At 33.9% G+C, this 18,754-nt stretch overlaps 1 protein-coding gene across 2 annotated transcripts; it reads right to left on the bottom strand.

Annotated features, from left to right (window-relative positions):
* Nucleotides 1–18,574, bottom strand: ARHGAP11A (Rho GTPase activating protein 11A). 2 transcript variants are annotated; one of them, XM_081293298.1, is made up of 12 exons: nucleotides 18,124–18,574; nucleotides 16,769–16,839; nucleotides 14,914–15,010; nucleotides 14,378–14,631; nucleotides 13,224–13,387; nucleotides 12,914–13,060; nucleotides 10,527–10,601; nucleotides 9,448–9,615; nucleotides 6,248–6,374; nucleotides 5,089–5,197; nucleotides 2,435–2,573; nucleotides 1–2,087 (listed from the first exon to the last, which is right to left on the bottom strand). In XM_081293298.1, the coding sequence occupies exons 1-12, from the start codon at nucleotides 18,247–18,249 to the stop codon at nucleotides 502–504; spliced, it is 3,063 nt and encodes a 1,020-aa protein (XP_081149424.1). In that variant the 5' UTR covers nucleotides 18,250–18,574; the 3' UTR covers nucleotides 1–501. The 2 variants fall into 2 exon arrangements, with proteins under 2 accessions (XP_081149424.1, XP_081149423.1); XM_081293297.1 differs by having other exon boundaries at nucleotides 5,143–5,197; nucleotides 18,124–18,391.
* Nucleotides 18,575–18,754: the final 180 nt, after the last annotated feature.

The raw sequence follows: 18,754 nt of genomic DNA, 5'->3' as shown, positions 1-18,754 counted from the left end.
TCAAGATACCAGAGTGAAGTAAATGGATTTCCAGGAATTTAGGTAAAGACAATAACCATAAATATAATTCAAGACAAAAGATTTGTGGGGCTTACCCCTTCCCTTTCCATAGTACAGATTTTTTTTTAATAGAAACCTTATCTGACTTGAAGGAATAACAAAAAAATAGACACAACTTGTTTCACTCTTCCCATCACACATACAAAATAAAAATCATGCCATTTTCAAAAATTAATTTTTTCTAAATCCAAGCAACAATTTCTTTAAAACAGTAAGTTTCAAAGAGATCACAACAAAATTAAAGTTTAAATACTGCTATAATTAAGAAAAACATAGTAGTCACATGTACAAGTATAAAAATCCAAGTTGTTATGCTGTGAAATTAAAATGTTTGAGAAAACCTACTGCTTAACAATACAAACTAATATGTGGATTATCCTACAAGTCACATAATCAATTGCTAATTTTATTTACATTAATGTCAAGTATAACATTTGCCTATTACAAATCTACAGGTTTACTTGTTGGTAGTAGTTGAGTCTTTCCAATAGGATTTTTTGGAGAACCTTTGTACCAGACCCTTTCTCTTTCTGATGGTTTCCTAAGGACCTTATTTTTTATCTCAGGAGAAAAACCCACATTGTTATTTACAACAGATTTTAATATATTATGATTAGTCAGGTCATCAAATGGAACCTTAATTTGGCCATCGGATATCACCTCCTGCTTGCAAACTCTAGTAGACCCAAGAGAAGCATTCACAGAACCTGGGTGCCTCTTCTTCTTTAAGGAAGATGTAGAGGTTAACTCCACGCTTGATTTTGAAATTTCACCAATGACAGACTGTTCATGCGATGTAGACCTCTGATCTTTAGGAACTGACTTCATATGTGAAATAGAGGAATCTTTTGACGTACTTTCTGTACAAGAGGGAAGAGCACTGTCACAGCTCACTGATTTAACCAGGGGAGAAGCAACATCACCAAGACTTGCCAACTTCTGCTGTTTAGGTTGTCTGTCATATTCCAACAAAGAATTAATTCTTCTGACAGACTGACGGACTGGAGTGCGCTGAAACTTAAGAGGTGACTTCACTTTTATTTTACTTGGTTCATTTAAAGAAAGTTTATTAAACCACTGTATGTGATCTGAAACTTTTCCATGCTCTGTCATTTGTAAACTTTCAGAAACCGTTTTATCACATTTTTCTACAAGTGATCGTTGTTTAGCAATTCTCATAGGCCTGGGTTTAGAAAGGGCTGTTATATGACAAGTACTCTGCGGTGAGAAAGAGGATTTATCCTCTTCTTCCCTAGAAGCTGTACATTTCACTAAGTTCTCTTTGATCATGTTCTCATTCTCCTTTGATTTAGTATTTAGTTTATTTTGTGGGAACCACTGCTCCTTAATTTGTTCATCATTGGGGAATTTTTGCTCATTTAAGTAATCTTTTGAATGAATGTCTTTTTCATGTTCTACCTTTATCTCTGTTGAGTAACATTTTACAGATGCTTCCCTACCAAATTTTTGAGTTTGATATGGTGAGAGGTCTATTTCTGAAAAACAATTTTCGTCTTTACCAGTGTGGTTTTCATACTTTTCTACTGATTCTCTCACAGTCAAATCATTAGTTTTAAATAGATTTTTCTCTGGACTATACTGTATATCAGATGTTTCACTTAATTTTTCTTTCCCCACATTAGTAACTGATGACTGCCTATGATTTATCAATTCATGAAGATTACTTCCAGACTCAGAAAATGCTTTCTGAATCTTCACCAGAGTCTCTGAGGTCAAGTTATTTTCATCCCCACTAAGGGAGCTTCCTATTACACTGCTGTTAGGCTTGCTGTGTAAAGTGGAAGGGCTAAGTTCACATGATGTAGCAGGTGACTTCTCAACAGTTATATCAGGTTCCAAAGAAAAGTTTCCCACCTCAAGATTTCCCATTATTGGAGAAGCTTCATTTGCATCCATTTCTTGAAAACTTGAATTACTAGGTCCTGTCCAAGACATCCGGTAACTTGTTTCATTTAGTCGCTCAGGAGTTAATAAGTTTTCCTCAGACTTACTGATCTTTTTTGAACCTAAAATAAAGCAGTTAAGTGCTTTTAATCCATTATATCTGATCTAGTTTTGAAATATTACCCAAATGCCTGGCAAATAAATGTATTAAGCATTTACTTCTAAAAAAATTAAACACCTGTGTTAAAAGAAATAATTTTTACTATAAAAAGTAAAATATTTTGATATTTACACTTATAAGTATCCTTTAGTTACTGTTAGAAAAATACAGTACAAGTCAAATATTTTCACTATTCAAACATAAACTTTTAATTTCTAGATTAGCATATTGCTTAATATAGCTTTACATTAAAAAGATAACTAAAACAGGATTTTGTGGTAAAATTCTAACAATATCATGTAAATGTACCTTTCTTTGGTAATCTTTCATCTATATCTGGGCTAAAAAGTAGGCCTGTTTTTACAGATTCAATCCTATTTTCTAAATTTTGTTGATTTGCAAGTCTCCGACCAACATTTTCATATTTATTGACACCAGAACATCCATTCTGTACAGAAAAGAAAAATTGAAATTTTTGGTTAAAAAGTAAACCTAGTTAATTCAAACAATTATGACAGAGTACATTTTTTAGTAGGTATCAAAATCTACAGCTGAATAAAAAGACATAATTGGGGGAATTTATAGCAAACACAAATATTCTTGTCTGCTAATGGAAACTGCACACACCAATTGGTATTAAATGATATAAAATAAAAACAGCCTCCCATACTTACTAATTAAAACCAAATTCTATGCTGTCTCTAGGCCTGCTCATAAATAGTGAAAATAAATAAACAAAAAGATCAAAATATTAATATCATGAAATTTATATTGTAGATTAGGAGATTCAATCAAAACAAGAGAAACAATAAATTATATGTATAAATACAACACACAAGGTAAAAACTGCTATGTAGGATAGCAAAACAGTATAGAGGATATAGCATGGTAAAGGTAGGAGTGTGATTTTTAAATAAGGTGATTTGTGAGTAAAGAAAACTAAGGGCAAGAGCCATGAAGATTTAAGGGGGAAGCCAGGCGCAGTGGTGCACACCTGATATCCCAGCTACTCAGGAAGCTAAGGCAGGAGGATCAATAATTCCAAGCCAGGCTGGGCAATTTAGCAAAATCCTGTCTCAAAATAAAATAAATAAAAAGGACTGGAGATGTACTCCATGGTAGGGTGTAATTGGGTTCAATTCCAGTAATGCCAAAAAAAAAAAAAAAAAAAAAAAAATTCAAGGGGTGAGAAAGAATATTTCAGGGAGAAGAAAATGCCAGTGCAGTCTCTGAGGCTAAAGCAAAGTCTGGCACATTCAACAAAAGGCAAGGAGGTCAGTGAATGAAGCAGAGTGAGCAAGGAAGCACTGTCAGGAGCAGAGCTCAGAGACATGTCCAGGGAATAGATCATGTGGAATATTATATAGGTCAATAAAGGAGCTGTGGTTTTTCATCCTTTTTATTTTTATTATTATTCTAATTATTATTTTCATTCTTTTTATTCAGAATGAAATGAAGAGTCAATGGAATGTTCTGAAAAGAGAAGTAACATGACTTAATCTGAGTACTAAAAGAATCATTTGGCAACAATATTGAAGCAAGTTAATCTATTTGTTAAAAGGTGCTTACTGCAGTAATCCAGCTGAGAAAAGATGGAACTTAAAGTGGGAAAAGTGCACTAAGGAGAATGAATCAGGGGCTGGGGATGTGGCTCAAGGGGTAGCGCGCTCGCCTTGCAAGCGTGCGGCCCGGGTTCAATCCTCAGCACCACATACCAACAAAGATGTTGTGTCCGCCGAGAACTAAAAAATAAATATTAAAAAAAAAAATTCTCTCTCTCTCTCTCCTTTCACTCTCTCTTTAAAAAAAAAAAAGAGAGAATGAATCAGTCTGGAGATGCTCTCAAAGCAGAAGTTAGACAGGCTTTTCTAATGGGCTAGAGGTAGTACAAGAGAGAAAAACTAAGGAATCAAGAATGTGCCATGTTTTTTTTTTTTTTTTAATATTTTTATTTTTTACTTCTCAGCGGACACAACATCTTTGTTGGTATGTGGTGCTGAGGATCGAACCCGGGCTGCATGCATGCCAGGCGAGCGCGCTACCGCTTGAGCCACATCCCCAGCCCTGTGCCATGGTTTTCATCTACGTGATTAGAATAAGTTGTATAACTGAAATGAGGAAGACTGCAAGTGGAAGTGTGGTATGGGGAGGGTAGAAGAGCAGCAAAGAAACACATCTCAGGAACTATGCTTGGGACAGGTTATACTTCAGGAAAAAATCCAAGTAAGGAATTCAGATAGGCAGATGTTAAGAAATACTTGAGGCCGGAAATCCCAGTGGCTTGGGAGGCTGAGGCAGGAGGATTGTGAATCCAAAGCTAGCCTCAGCAACTTAGTGAGGCCCTAAGCAACTTAGCAAGACCCTGTCTCTAAATAAAAACAATAAATTTTAAAAAAGGAGGCTGCAGATGTGACTCAGTGGCTATGTGCCCCTGGGTTCAATCCCTGGTATCCCACGCCAAAAAAATAAATAAAATAAAATAAAAAAAGAAAAATACTTGGATTAGTACATGCTTAGCCAAGAAAAAGGTCAATTTGCTCAGGAGAGTGTTCTGGGAGAACTTAAACTTGAAAGTCCTAAGTTTAAGGCTGTTTCCTTGAGTGAGTAGATACAGAAAACAAGCCTGAAGACTAAATTTTGGGCATTCTGTTACAAAGTAATTTGAAAAGGCAGGGAAGAAGCCAAGGAAAGAAGAGTATACCAAAGAGGAGCTGTGTCAAATGGTGCTGACAGGTTCAGGTTAAAGAAGAAATTATATTTAATTGATGGTTTAAGCAACACTGAATTTATGGGCAACTTTGGTAAGAGCAGTTTCATGAGATTATTGGGACAAAAGTGTTGCTATAAAGAAGAGTAGAGAATGGTATAGTAGATGGAGGGAAAGTAGTGTTCAAAGTAGTCTTTTATTATCAAGCCTTCAGCTTTATGCTAATATAAACAGATTAATGAGATAAGACACTTACTCCATCTCTGCTATTTTTCCCCAGACTAAATTTCAAACGGAGAGATCTTCTAACCTTTTCTTTACGGCTGATTTTAGGAGAGAAGCAGCCTGCTTTTCCTGATTCCACCCTAAAAAAAGTGAAATTTAAAACATCTTTTTATAGCATAAATACCAGATATTCTTGCAAAATGAAATTTAAGAAAGTACACAACAAATTATTATATATATATATATATATATATATATATATATATAAAATTTTTTTAATACCTTTTATTTATTTTTACATGGTGTTGAGGACCGAACCCAGGACCTTGCATGTGCTAGGTGAGCGCTCTACTGCTGAGCCACAAGCCCAGCCCCCAAAATTATATTATTAATAAATGAACAGAGTAATAAATTATTATAAACTAGTTAAACTTTAAGATATGATATATGGGGCTGGGGTTGTGACACAGTGGTAGAATGCTTGCCTCACATGCATGAGACTGGGTTCAATCCTTAGCACCACATAAAAATAAAATAAAGATACTGTGTCCACCTAAAACTAAAAAATAAATATTAAAAAAAAAAAAGAATACCATAAATGCCCGGTGATTCATGCCTGAAATCCCAGCAGCTCAGGGGACTGAGGCAGGAAGATTGTGAGTTCAAAGCCAGCCTCAGCAGCTTGGCAAGGCCCTAAGCAACTTAGCAAGACCCTGTCTCAAAATAAAAAATAAATAAAAAGGGCTGAGGATGTGGTTTGGTGGTTAAGTACCTCTGGGCTCAATCCCTGATGCCAAAAAAAAAAAAAAAAGATACATATACACTATTTGCATATATAAATAATGTATTTATCACAAAATTAGTTAGTTGCTTATAAACCAGGATCACTAGTTTTTTAAATTAATAGGAAAAGTTAAAATATTGACATAAAATAGATTTTTAAGTAAGCAAAATGAACATGAACTCAAATTAGGAACTGTATTCCTGGTTAATGTGTGAAGTGCACTTGATTACAAGATTTTTTTTTTACAAATTATGTTTCAAATATGATTCTTGGTAGAATGAAAAAAATATTTGACCAAGAATCATATTTGAATCACATGATATATACTATTACTACTTATGTATAATATATATACACACACACCAAATATCTGTCCAATGAAAACAAAATGTCTTAGATAAATTACCTGCAGACTTTTTTGCCTGCAATCCTTTTACTTCGCCTTAGCACATCTGTGGTCAAATGGTTTCCACTGATGGCTATGGGAGAGAGTGAACTCTGAGATGACACTTCTGGGCTTGCATCAAAGTGAACTATAAAAAATAACCACATGTAATATAACACACACACTATTTCTTTTTCAAAGTATAAAATAGTAAAAGCAGCAATTAGATTTAAAGCCTCGATTTCCTCCTCTAAGCAACAACAAAAATCAAAATTTCTGGTTAGAAACTTCAGATGTAAAATAACTGACCCAACTAAAAGAAAAGTAGGCCAGTTAAAGGTTACACTAACTACAACTTTTACATTAGTTTTGCTTCATACTCTTGATAATACAAGGAAGGGCTGGACAGTGTCATACATTGGAGAGAGCAAGCTGTGGAAGAGAATTGAGTATCCCCCACCCTGGCCACTTACAAAACAGGTCAACTCTGAAAATAGACTTCTTGGATGAATATTTATATTACATACACACACATATGTATATCACACAATGTCCAGTGTAGTCTCTGGTACAAAATATTAATGCTACTATGAAAAATAAATATTGACAAATGTGTTGGTTGTCTGAGTATTCAGAATGCATCTGTTAGCCAATCACTATTTACTGATTCTGGAGTATAATTTGTTCAAAATTTTGTCAAATGAAAACTAAGTTTCTGCCAGGCACAGTGGCACATGCCTGTAATCCCAGTGGCTCAGGAGGCTGAGGCAGGAGGATCACAAATTCAAAGCCAGCCTCAGCAAAAGCAAGGCACTAAGCAATTTAGTGAGACCCTGTCTGTGGCTCAGTGCTCAAGTGCCCGAGTTCAATCCCTGCTACCAAACAACAACAACAAACATAAAATAAAAATAAACAACAATAACAACAAAAACCCTAATTTTCTATATCAATGCTGATAGTTAACTTTGCCACTGCCTTTTCCTGTGAATAACTGGGTCACAATAGAAACAATTTAATTGAGCTGTTCAACATCATTTATATCATGAAATCAACTAAAGTAAAAAAGAAATTATGAAGAAAGTGAAATAGTTATAAACAAGGGCTCCAAATACATATAACTTATGTCTAAATTATACCCAGTATATATCAGAATTATCTTGTTTGAGGCTGTGGATCCGTGGTGGAGCACTTGCCTAGCACATGTGAGGCACTAGGTTTGATTCTTGGCACCACAGAAAATAATAAATAAAGTTATTAGAAAAACAAATTCTCTCTATTCATTTTTATTGAATTTTAAAGAGATATTCATGACTTTGGGGTACATTTGGCTAAAGAAAGCTTTGGTTAACATAATACAACCAATTTGCCATAGGTAGCTTTATCCCAGGGCTACAGGCTAGTCATCTTGAAAATGTATCAGTGATTAAAAGGAGGCATGGTCAGAAAATGTAGGATGTAAAATTTATTACACTATAAAAAGAAATGTTATAAATACACACTCTATGGACTATACATTAATGCTTATGTATAATAAAGCATGTTATCTGCTATATAAATATTTACTCAGAAATCAACCTATTTTCATTCTTTCAGATGGAATTTATTAAATAATGGATGAAAAAATCTGGATCAAAGAAAAATGGTGAGTTAAAAATAATAGGAACTGTTGTGGAACTTTTTTATATATAAAGAAGTCACTAATTACCCAGGTTCAAATTAACGTTAAAAAAACATAAGAATGTTTAAGCTTTTAGGGGGCAGCTTGGAAGAGAAGAAATCACAGGTTCATTCCTTAGGGAAGATATTGTTATGCTAATAAGTAAAGGTAGGTAAAGCTACAATTCCCATCTGCCATTTGTAAAGTCTTCCAAACTGGAAAGACCTAATGTTACTTCCAAGGAGTTTAAATCTCTAATCTCTTACTCCTGAAATAACTACAGATGTTAATCATCAGAATTCTTACACTTTCATAAGCCACACAGAACCTCTGAAGAGGGTTTTTCTTCAAAAATCACAAGTTTATTCCCTTTAATTTAAGGAAAGCATAAGTCTTTGAATAACAGGAAAAAAACAAAATGACTAATGGCTTTGCAGGAGAAAAGTTCAAAACTCAGCTACTGAATTCCATTTTCTGAAATCAAAAAATATGTAAGATGGGCTGGGGATGTGGCTCAAGCGGTAGCACGCTCGCCTGGCATGCGTGCAACCCGGGTTCGATCCTCAGCACCACATACAAACAAAGATGTTGTGTCCGCTAAAAAAACTAAAAAAAAAATAAATATTAAAATTCTCTCTCTCTCTCTCTCTTAAAAAAAATATGTAAGAAAGGACTCAGATACCACTAATATTTTGATTAAATGAGAGACAAATACAAGATGGGAATAGTAGGGTTTATTTATTTTTTTAATCATAAAGTTAGTATAAGTCAACTTTTATTCTGTACATGCTAAAAGAGCCAATTAAATCTAAGACTACAGTAACAAAAATTTAGTATTCAATAGCTAGGAGAGGACTTTGTTCCAGACACAAAAAAATGGTAAATGTCTGAAATTATGTCAATTGTCCTGATCTAATAATTACACACTTGTGTACATGTACTGAAATATCCACATATTGTGTACATGTTTTGAAACATACCATACCCCATAAATTACTATTTGTCAATTAAAAATAAACACCTTGAAATGGATATGGAAACCATTCCACAAAGAACATTGTATACAAAGTTTTAAAGCTTTTATAAAAGGTACTTTGGTATAAAAATTATAAAAATACCCATCTCCTAAACTATAACCCTAAATAGTAACACCTTGACTCTAGTTCATGATGACCAAACTTCTGACAGTTTCAATTCAACATAAGACAGCAATAAAGCCACAGCCATAGACTATAGACTCAGATGTAACTAAAGCAGGATTTAGAATGTCCAATCACATAAAACCTAAGCACCAATGCTATCCACAGAAGCCCAAACTCTCACTCTGAGTTATTCATTATAACTTGCAATAGAAATGACCATAAAACACATCCACATATTAATTATATTAAATCAGTGTCTATTTTTAAAGGCAGAAAAATTATTAAAAAAAAATAAACAGAAATTTGATAAAACATAAAAATAAAATTCAGTCTCCTAAAGGTGTTGTCAACCTGAAATAATTCTTTGCTTAGAATAGACACGTTAATGTTTACAACTCAATTATATAAATTATATTTGTTACCTGGTACTGGTGTGGAACTGCCATTGAAGAGATTATTTGGCAACAGATCAAAGTTAAAATTGTGCTTGATGGACTTCCTTTTCTTACTTGAGAAACCATGAGAAGAATCTACTGGCAGTTTACGCTTAGCATTTGGTGTAAGAATCACTGGTGATACAGACAGTTGAGCTGAAAATGAACCAAAAAACCAGAGTTGACAAAATACAAAAAGCTTTATATAAATTTTCCTTATAAAGCTCTTAGAGTTAACCAAAAAATGTGAGCAGTATAAAAATCAATTTAAAAAAATGTGAGAGGTACATTTTCATCAAACACGTTATATAACTACATTAACACTCTGTAATTACTTAAAATAAAAATAAGGAAGATGCAAAAGAGGTAAGACTCTTAAGGAGCAGTAACTTAAATAGACTTAAAGATGCATGTAACACAAATTAAAGAATATTAACATAAAATAAGAATATTAATAACTAAATTATAGTCAAGACGTTGAGACAAAAACTGATCTATTGTATTTGCTTTTCATTATAACTGAGATTAACCAGTTCATTTCTTCACTCTGGAAAACAGAAAATACCATATTGTCTGTTATCAGCTCAATACTTTTAGACACAAACAAACTAGAATAAGATACTAGAACATATAATAAAAAATTTCCAGCTCTTAACCAAAACTGACGTTGAACTATTTTCATATGTTAAGCAGCATCCAAATTACAAGCAACTGAATATCATGATTAAGAAAATTAAAGGATTTAGGTATCAGTATCAAGCTTCTAAAGATACTGAAGCTCAGTATCTACAGTGCTTGCCTAGTGATTGTGAGGTCCTGGGTTTGAACCCCATCACCACAAGGAAAAGAAAGTAAGCTCAAAATATAACAGACTATTTTGGGTTCATTATATCCAATGTAATTAGCAATATCACAACATAAAATATATAGTACTATACTGAAAATAAGTGTTTGGATTTGATTAAGCTCAATTGGATCATTAACTAAAATGTTAGATAATCATTATTACAACTATTTTTTGTAGACTATAGACATCATTTAAATAGATAAATGTAAAAACTACCTACCAGTTCTATCCTGCTGAGGTGTAATACAGGGTGTTCTGTTAGATTTCAATTTATTCAGTGCTCCATTAACAAAATCTAAAATGCAAGATGTAATCATATAATTAAAATTTAACACCTATCAGCCTTTCACCAAGTCTTAGAGGTACTAGTGATCTTTTAACATCGAACTTTTATATCAACTTATAAAAACATTGAAATTATTCTCATTTAAAAAGAATGATTTCAACATAGGAAAAACTGGACAGCAGGAATAGATGAAAGAAAAAATATAAAAACATATCATAAACAGTATAAGCAAAAGAACAAGTATCTGAAAACAACAAATCACTAAGTTTGACTAAAGTTTAGGTAGTATAAAAGAGAGACATGCTAGAGCAATCCTATGAAAGACCTCTACTAAAATTTAAGCTGTAAATATTAGTATTATCAAGGAGAGTTTTTTAAAGATGTGTGAGATACTTGACTTCAGCAATAAGAGGGTGAATTCAAGAAGGAGGCTCAAAGTCTAAGGAAATTCTTAGTTAGATGCAGTAAAGAATGAACATTAGATGCAAAGAATGAACCTTAGAATTTGAAAAATGTGAATAGAGATGGTGAAGTAATAACAGTTATGAGCCCAGGGTTTAAAGCCTGAGAGTCTAAGGAATGGTGATGGTGCTAGTGTTTTATTTATTTGTTTGTTGTAGGTGGGCACACAATCTTTATTTCATTTGTATGTGGTGCTGAGGATTGAACCCAGTGCCTCATGTGTGCTAGGCGAGCGCTCTACCACTAAGCCAAACCCCAGCACCCCCCCCCCCATTAATACCTTTATTTAATTTATTTATTTATATGTGGTGTTGAAGATCAAACCCAGGGCCTCGCACATGCTAAGCGAGCGCTCTACTGCTGAGCCAGAACCCCAGCCCCTGGTGTTAGTGTTAAAATAGAATTTTTTTGTTTTTGCTTTGTTTTATTTTTTTTAGAAAATGGAATTCAACAGAATTGGTTTTTAAAGAGCTAGAGATTGTCATTTCCAAAATGTCAAACTTAAAGCACCAAGGAAGAACAGAAGACTGCCTTAGTAGGCCATTAGTAAAGTGGAACTGATGTTTAGAGATCTGGTGGTCATCTATTTAACTGGAAATGAACTGAAACTATAGGAATGGATGAGATCACAAAAGGAAAGATGACAATAAAAATGATCTGTGTCAAAGAAATAGCTATATTTGTAGTAGGACGATTTATGAGTTAAACTGTGTGCTCCAGAAATACCACCAGAAGCTAGGCAGAGGTAAGAAAGCATTATGATATGAAAGGCCTAGCTGACACCTTGGTTGCAGTCTTGCCTCGAGAACTGTGACATATATTTCTGTTGTTTTAAGTCACTTAAGTTTATGGTACTTTGCTACCATAAACTAGCCTTAGGGAAATAATATAGAAGTCATAAGGGGAATCTACAAGGATGCAAGAAGAAACAAAAAAAAACAATTAACACAAATCAATAGATATAAAAGGAATGATAGTTAACTATTTGTTCTTGTAGTCAAAAGAAAAACTTCCTACCTAAGGTGGTAGAAATTTATTAAGAAGGAGAAATGATCTGTGTCTTCTTAACCAAGAGGTAAGAAATCTTACTATCAACCTCACCGTAATATAACTTTTGATCTTTTTGATCCTTTCCAATAATATTCATTCATTATTTAGTTTGCACTTCTAACTAAATTCACACCACTTTCCAGTTCAAAGATCTCACACTTATGTTATCGCCACACATATTTTGACCATTCTTCCTGCCTCCAATTTTAAATTAAGTCATAATTTTCAAAAAATACTTTAATCATGTCATTCCTCAATTTATAAATCTTCAATGGTTCACCAACATGCAGGTTAATATTCTAGTTCTTTAGCCTGGCATCAAGCTCACCATAATACCATGCTAATCCATACAATGAATCCTTTATTCAAGTCACACTAGTTTACTTACAGACACAGATATAGATTACATCTTCCCCATACAAGTAATTCTTCATAGCACACTTCCTATCTCTTAGAGGATACAAGTTTTCTGATCTTCCACAAAATTCCCCTTGATTCCATCCAGTCTTCAAGGAGGCTTAGTTTGTCTTCCTCTTTGAGGAGTCCCTTGATCCTTATGACCCAAAGAACTTTTCTCCTTTGAAGACATTTTACATTTTTGCTAAAGATTTAGTATTTAATATTAGAGTGTATTGTCACTTTAACTTTTCTCATGCATATGTCATGCTTTTCCAACTATGCTATAAGCATCAGAAAGACACATATCATAGCTTATGCTTCTTGATGTTCAAATACATTTTAGATAAAAGAAAATCATTTAGATAAAAGTAAATCATAGTACTCCTCCCTAAAATGAGACTGACACTTACTTCCAACACTTTGTCTTCGCCTTTTCTTATATTCACCAGGAGTTTCATATTCACCCTCTTCAAAGCCTTCCAGTGATGGAGTAGCACAGAGACCATCAATGCCCAACATAGCTGGTATCTTTTCCAGGATAAAACCTGGTACACGCCCTAAATGAAAATGTTCATAAGACAATTATTATTCTTTCTTCACTCCCTGCCCCAAATATATAGATAATAATAAACCAGTTTTCTAATAGCTGTCTTCATGATTCACTTGGAAAAAGTTGGGATCTCACTTAAATAAATCCTATTAATAACAACTGTATCTTACCAATATCTGATGCATAATCAATAAGGGTTTGTACTACTGCAGCCTGCAATCTCAGTCTTTTTTCTGTGTTAGCAGACATCTTTTCATGTCCTTCACTTGTCTGGAGAAGATTTGGTGCAAATATTACTGCCAGATTGCTACTATCCATCTTATTCTCCCTGGATCTTAAATGATAAAAGGTTTATTAGATGGATAAAAAGATAAAAGTTCAGAAAGTTAAAATAACATATTGAGCACATTTTGAAGACTTCTTACTTTATCAGTCACACACAAGTCAAAATAGTTACCCCTAATCTATATATCAACAAAATTGGCTTGAACATAATTTAAAAAAACAAAAGCAAAAAAGGACTGATGGTATAGTTCAGTGGTCAATGGTAGAGTGCTAGCTAGCTTACTACCATGTTCAAGGTCCTGAGCTCAATCTCTAGCATCACAGAAATAAAACAACAACAATAACAAAAAACCCATAAGAACCCAAAATACATAGCCTCTGTATATTTAAATATATATCAAAAAATCATGCTAATCAGAGTTCACACTTTACTTCTCCACACAAATTAAACATGTTTATCTAATTTTCAAAGCTACACATAGAAAACTGGAAGTATTAGGAAGTGACAAGTATGTGTAAAATAATGGACTCAATGACAGCAAGGAAAGGGGGAAATTTACAAAGCAAATCATAAATATTTTAAAACATACTAATCAGAAGCCATTTGAGTAGAATAAGTGGATCATGGGGAGGTTGAAGAGAAGGGAAAGGGAAGGTACTGGGGAATGAATCTAATCAAATTATGTTATGTGCATGTATAAATATGCTATAATGGAACCCCACCATTATGCATAATTATAATGTACCAATAAAAAAAATTTTTTAAATTTTTTAAAGACTTTAAAAAAAAGCCATTCAGAGGACAATGATTCTTATAAAGACCAATAAGCCATCAAAGTACTCATAATGACTTAAGACAGTAAGAAAATAAATAACTTGGCACACTTTCTTACATTAAAAAGGGCCTACTTTTTATAGTAAGGACTTTTTTTTTTAGAAAAATTTCCATTCTAAATGAAATTTATTATCTACAAGGGTAAATCTTTAGGTAGTTGAGAAATTAAGCAATCATTTCACAAAACTTTTAATTACCACTTACCTTAGAGAAACATTCCTGAGAAAGTTAAAGAAGTATCTTAATATATCAATTGTATGATCAGCCATAAGACAGGAGAGCAACAGTGTAGCTTTATTCTTCTCTTCTGTTCCTAACTGTTGAGCTTTGAAAAGCGCTTCATGCAAATCAACAGGGAGAATTGGCTCTGGCAATTCCCTAAAGAACTGCTTAAGAAGTCCTGCAATGTCACAAGGAAGTGCAGAAGACAGGCAACCTTCACCATGATCCAGTTTATTCTGAAATAAATGAATAATCTTGAGCATTTTGGATGCTTTTATTGCAGATTATCTAAATAAAGAGCTTTCTTTCATAAATTTTCTTAATCTTTAAACTTTTAAAGCACTATATAAATGACACAATTTCTTTTGAGAAAAAAAAAAGATTATTTTGCTGGGAAAAAAGCTATTTGAATTTAATTCTAATCAATTATTTATATAATATTTCTAGATGTTTCAATAATAAAAACTAAATCAGAAAAATGATACAAATGAAAAGTTATAGTTCAAGAACATGCTCACCTTTAGTGCCTTGAGACGAATAACAGATCCTGATTTCCTAAAAAGTCCTTCTGTCTGAATATGCTCTTGTAAAGATGTGCAGGCATCAACAAGAAAGCTGAAAGAGATTTTTTAAGTGACCAGACCCTATTCTCCTGCCAAAACACATGAGTGGTCCGAGTATTCTGCCACTTTCAGAAAGTGTAATGTCACAAATCTCTTTAATTCTTACAATAAAAACTTTTAGTTGTCCTCCTTCCTTCCTAATTTTTTTCTCTAAGGCTCATCTTCTTATGCTAACTTCAATGTGCCTGCTCAATTCTACATTCTCTTCAATTTTATTCCATTTCTGTGCTTCCCTTCAGAGCATAGACTTGTCTTACTTATTGCCTCTACTTCTACTTGACCCTCTCCAGATTGTCATCCTCATTACTCTAATGAAACAGCTCTCATCAAGGTCACCAATGCCCTTTGCTTTGCTAAATACATGTCAATTCATTGTGCTCATTTTGCTTAACCCTTTGGCATTTGACACATCTGACCATCTCTGCTCAAAAATACTTTTTTCAGGACTCTACTAGTTTTCCTGCTGTCTCCCTATAACTCCTCCTCAAATTCTTTTTCTGGCTCCTCTTCTTTTATTAGACCTCTTTATGGTGGAATGACATATGGATGACCAAGGTCATCTTTTTTTATCTATTCTCTCCATGGTGATCTTTAAAGCATACATAGATTTAAATATCCATCATCTACTACATTAGCCCAAAAAATAAGGTAAAGTTTTTCTCACCCCAACATTGTTCCTCAAAAAAGTAGGATATATCCCAGTCCTTGTAATTCTTCTCATATTAAGGGGTGGATGTTCAATTTTTAAATTTTGAACAATAAACTTAATGTTAACGTTAAATACTTAGATATTCAACAGCTGGTACCAACAAATAAAAATGTATTCCAGCTACATACAACTGAGATAGTTGTATTGATGCATAGTGGTGAATGTCAATCCCCTGCTTATACAGGGTAATTGACAGATAGTTGGTGTTTGTTTTTTAAAGGAGGTTAAGAAATTACAACAAAGATTTAGTCATTATTCTGTGGATGTGACTTTGCAATTCCAAATATTGAAAATTAATATAGGTTTTCATTTCAGGAAAATGAAGTCTTCTATACATCATATGAAAAGCAAAACAGATAAGTGGTTACCTTACACTATGAATCAATATCTAAGGACAAATGAAGAAAAAATTGTATTAGGGCAGTAAGGGGTTCAGTAAATGCTCTTGCATGATGCATCAATTAACACCTAAATTATTGGACTAAAGTAGACAAAATGAACCCTACTTTGTATAAAGGGAAAATAATTAAAGAGAAAAGATATGCCTTTTAAAACTATTGTCTTAAAACAAACACTATTTTTTTTGATGTAGTTAGTCCAAAATGTTACTTACAAATAGTAAGTGGCATAGAAAAGCTGAAGTGTTATATAATATATATTCGCAAATACCTCTATTTTAAATATTTGTATCCAACATTTCTTAAATAAAAAATATAAAAATTAATACTGAATTGGCAATTTAGTATAGTATTTAATCAGAGAGCTGTGACAAAAGAACTGGTGTAAATCTAAAAATTAAGCAGACAAAAATAAGTTTATTTCTAACATTTATTCATTAATGGACATTAAAATTCAATCCTGGAAATGAGCACAAATTACATTTAAATTATGTAAAAGCTCAAAATTTTATTTTTCACATAAGCTTATGTTGAGAGATGGAATCTTTTGCTGATTTAAAACATATGTGTGTCAATCAACTATTTTCAAGCCCTCTATCTAAAACCAGTTTGAAATATTTATTCTCCATTTCAAGCTGCTTACCTTGGAATGTGTCCATATTCTGGTACAACGGAATGGGGCAATGCATTAAAAGGTACTCCAAATACTTTACCCTAAAAAGACAAATCCAGTTACACTAACACAAATGCAAGGCATTAAAAAAAAAAAAAAATGTTCTTCATCAGTGGGTAAATTAAAAACTTTAGGAACAAGAAAATGCATTCTTATATTACTATATATACCTGAGCTTTTGGTTAAAAAAAAAAAAAAAGTTATTATTAGACATGATGCTAGACATTTGGGAGTACAAAGATAGTCAAGATAAAGACATAACAATCTAGCAAATTAAGTAATTAGAAAATTAAGAGACTTATGAAAAATCAATCCAGTTAGAGCTTAGTAAGGAAATTCTTAAAACAGAATCTGGCCCAAACATTAACATTTCCCCCAAAAATACTACAGATTCCTTCAGCAATCTTATAAATACTGACCTTATTTATACTTTCCTTTGGTCATTTTATAAAAAGGTGACTTATAAACATTAACTTACATAAAGGGCTAACTAAGCAGTTGATATGTAAACAGCTCTTAAAACATATCAGTAGTTATATTTACTGGCCCATGCTCACTGGTACAGTGAAAATGCCAGGCTCTGAGTTTCACCCTTGTCACTGAGGGGTGGTGGTGGTTACTTTTAGACCTCTTTTCCACACTCTATAGAAACTGCTTTTCAAACTATGTCCTGAGGTATACAAGGCTGCACTTTGGCAAATATTTAAGTTAAATTTCATCTAACTATCTTGAAACTCATTTTTTTAAAATGCACAAATTTTAATACACTGAGGAATCCGAAGAGTAAACTTGTGTATTGGTAAACTTAAATGTTTTTGCACATCCAAGAGCAAATAAAGCATCTGCCACTGTTTTTGTACCTGCATTCCAGCTTCTTAAAGAAACGTGTCATTGATTAAGAAGTGTGTGGCTTTGCCCTGAGTTCTTAGTCTCCAGTACCTCAAAATCAAATAAATAAATAAATAGCCAATATCTGGAGACATTTTTGGTTGTCATAAGTGAAGTAAGCTACTGGTAGTCTACTGGGTAGAAGCCAGAGATGCTATTAAATCCATTCCTTTTCCCTGACAATTATAGTCTAACATTTCAATAATGCTGAAGTTGGAAAACGCTGCAACTTTCTCTCAATGACCAAAAGATCCTGAAAAGAATTAAGAAAGCTCTTTATTTAAATATCAATAGGTGGCCACATGGACAGAGTTAGACACACCTAACAATATCACTTTTGATCCAAAGAGTGAACGTCTTATATATGATCTAATAACTGGTCTCGGTACCAGGTGTGACCAACCATTTTTAACCTAAATCGTTTTTCCAGAACTTACCCCTACTTCCGTGGCTGTTTCTTGTCTCCTGCGGTCACACTGCCCACGTCCACCCTTGACCTTAATGCCGTAAACAGCCCGAAGCTGCTGCAACAAGGCCAATCTGACCAGCCTCTTATCCCACATCCCGGATACGTCGCCCACTCTTTGAGGCAGGTTCCTGATTCTCGTTCGCCACCAAGTCTTCCAATTTCCAAACACTCTCAGGTTTGAGCTCCGCTCCGCAGCCTTCCGGCCACCTTTGGCACTCCTCCAGCCCTGGGCCCCGGCCACTTCCACGGCTTTTCCTCGATCCTCTATCCACTTACACAAACGCTCTTCAACTGGCCTCTTGATCCAGCCACACTTCACTCTTCTTTCACTTACACCTACCTTCTTTCTGATTACCAAATCCCTTCCGCTACTTACACGGACCTCCCTTCTTTCTCCCTTGATCCTTTCACTTCCTTGCACCAACGCCTGTTGTCAGCTTCTCACCGCTTCCGGTCACTTGCAATGATCCCCTTTCCTCCAAACTTCACTCTTCCCACTCCAGCTCTCTTGGATAATGTAAAGAAGACCGTTCCCCTAGCCACTCCAGCCCAGGCTGACACTGCTGGGCGTTTGAGTCTCAGCTCCCGCGACCCCCTCC

The sequence above is a fragment of the Spermophilus citellus genome, assembly GCF_964194105.1.
Source record: "Spermophilus citellus genome assembly, chromosome: 4".
NCBI lineage: Eukaryota > Metazoa > Chordata > Mammalia > Rodentia > Sciuridae > Spermophilus > Spermophilus citellus.
This window is presented reverse-complemented; position numbering and strand designations above follow the sequence as displayed.

Excerpts from the sequence above, each read along its gene's own strand:
- ARHGAP11A (XM_081293298.1), bottom strand. The coding sequence starts at position 18,249 with ATGTGGGATAAGAGGCTGGTCAGATTGGCCTTGTTGCAGCAGCTTCGG. Across the intron at positions 5,198-6,247 it reads GCAGGCAAAAAAGTCTGCAG|GGTGGAATCAGGAAAAGCAG; the intron begins GTAATTTATCTA and ends CACTTTTTTTAG. Across the intron at positions 2,574-5,088 it reads GGAAAAATAGCAGAGATGGA|AATGGATGTTCTGGTGTCAA; the intron begins GTAAGTGTCTTA and ends TTTTCTGTACAG.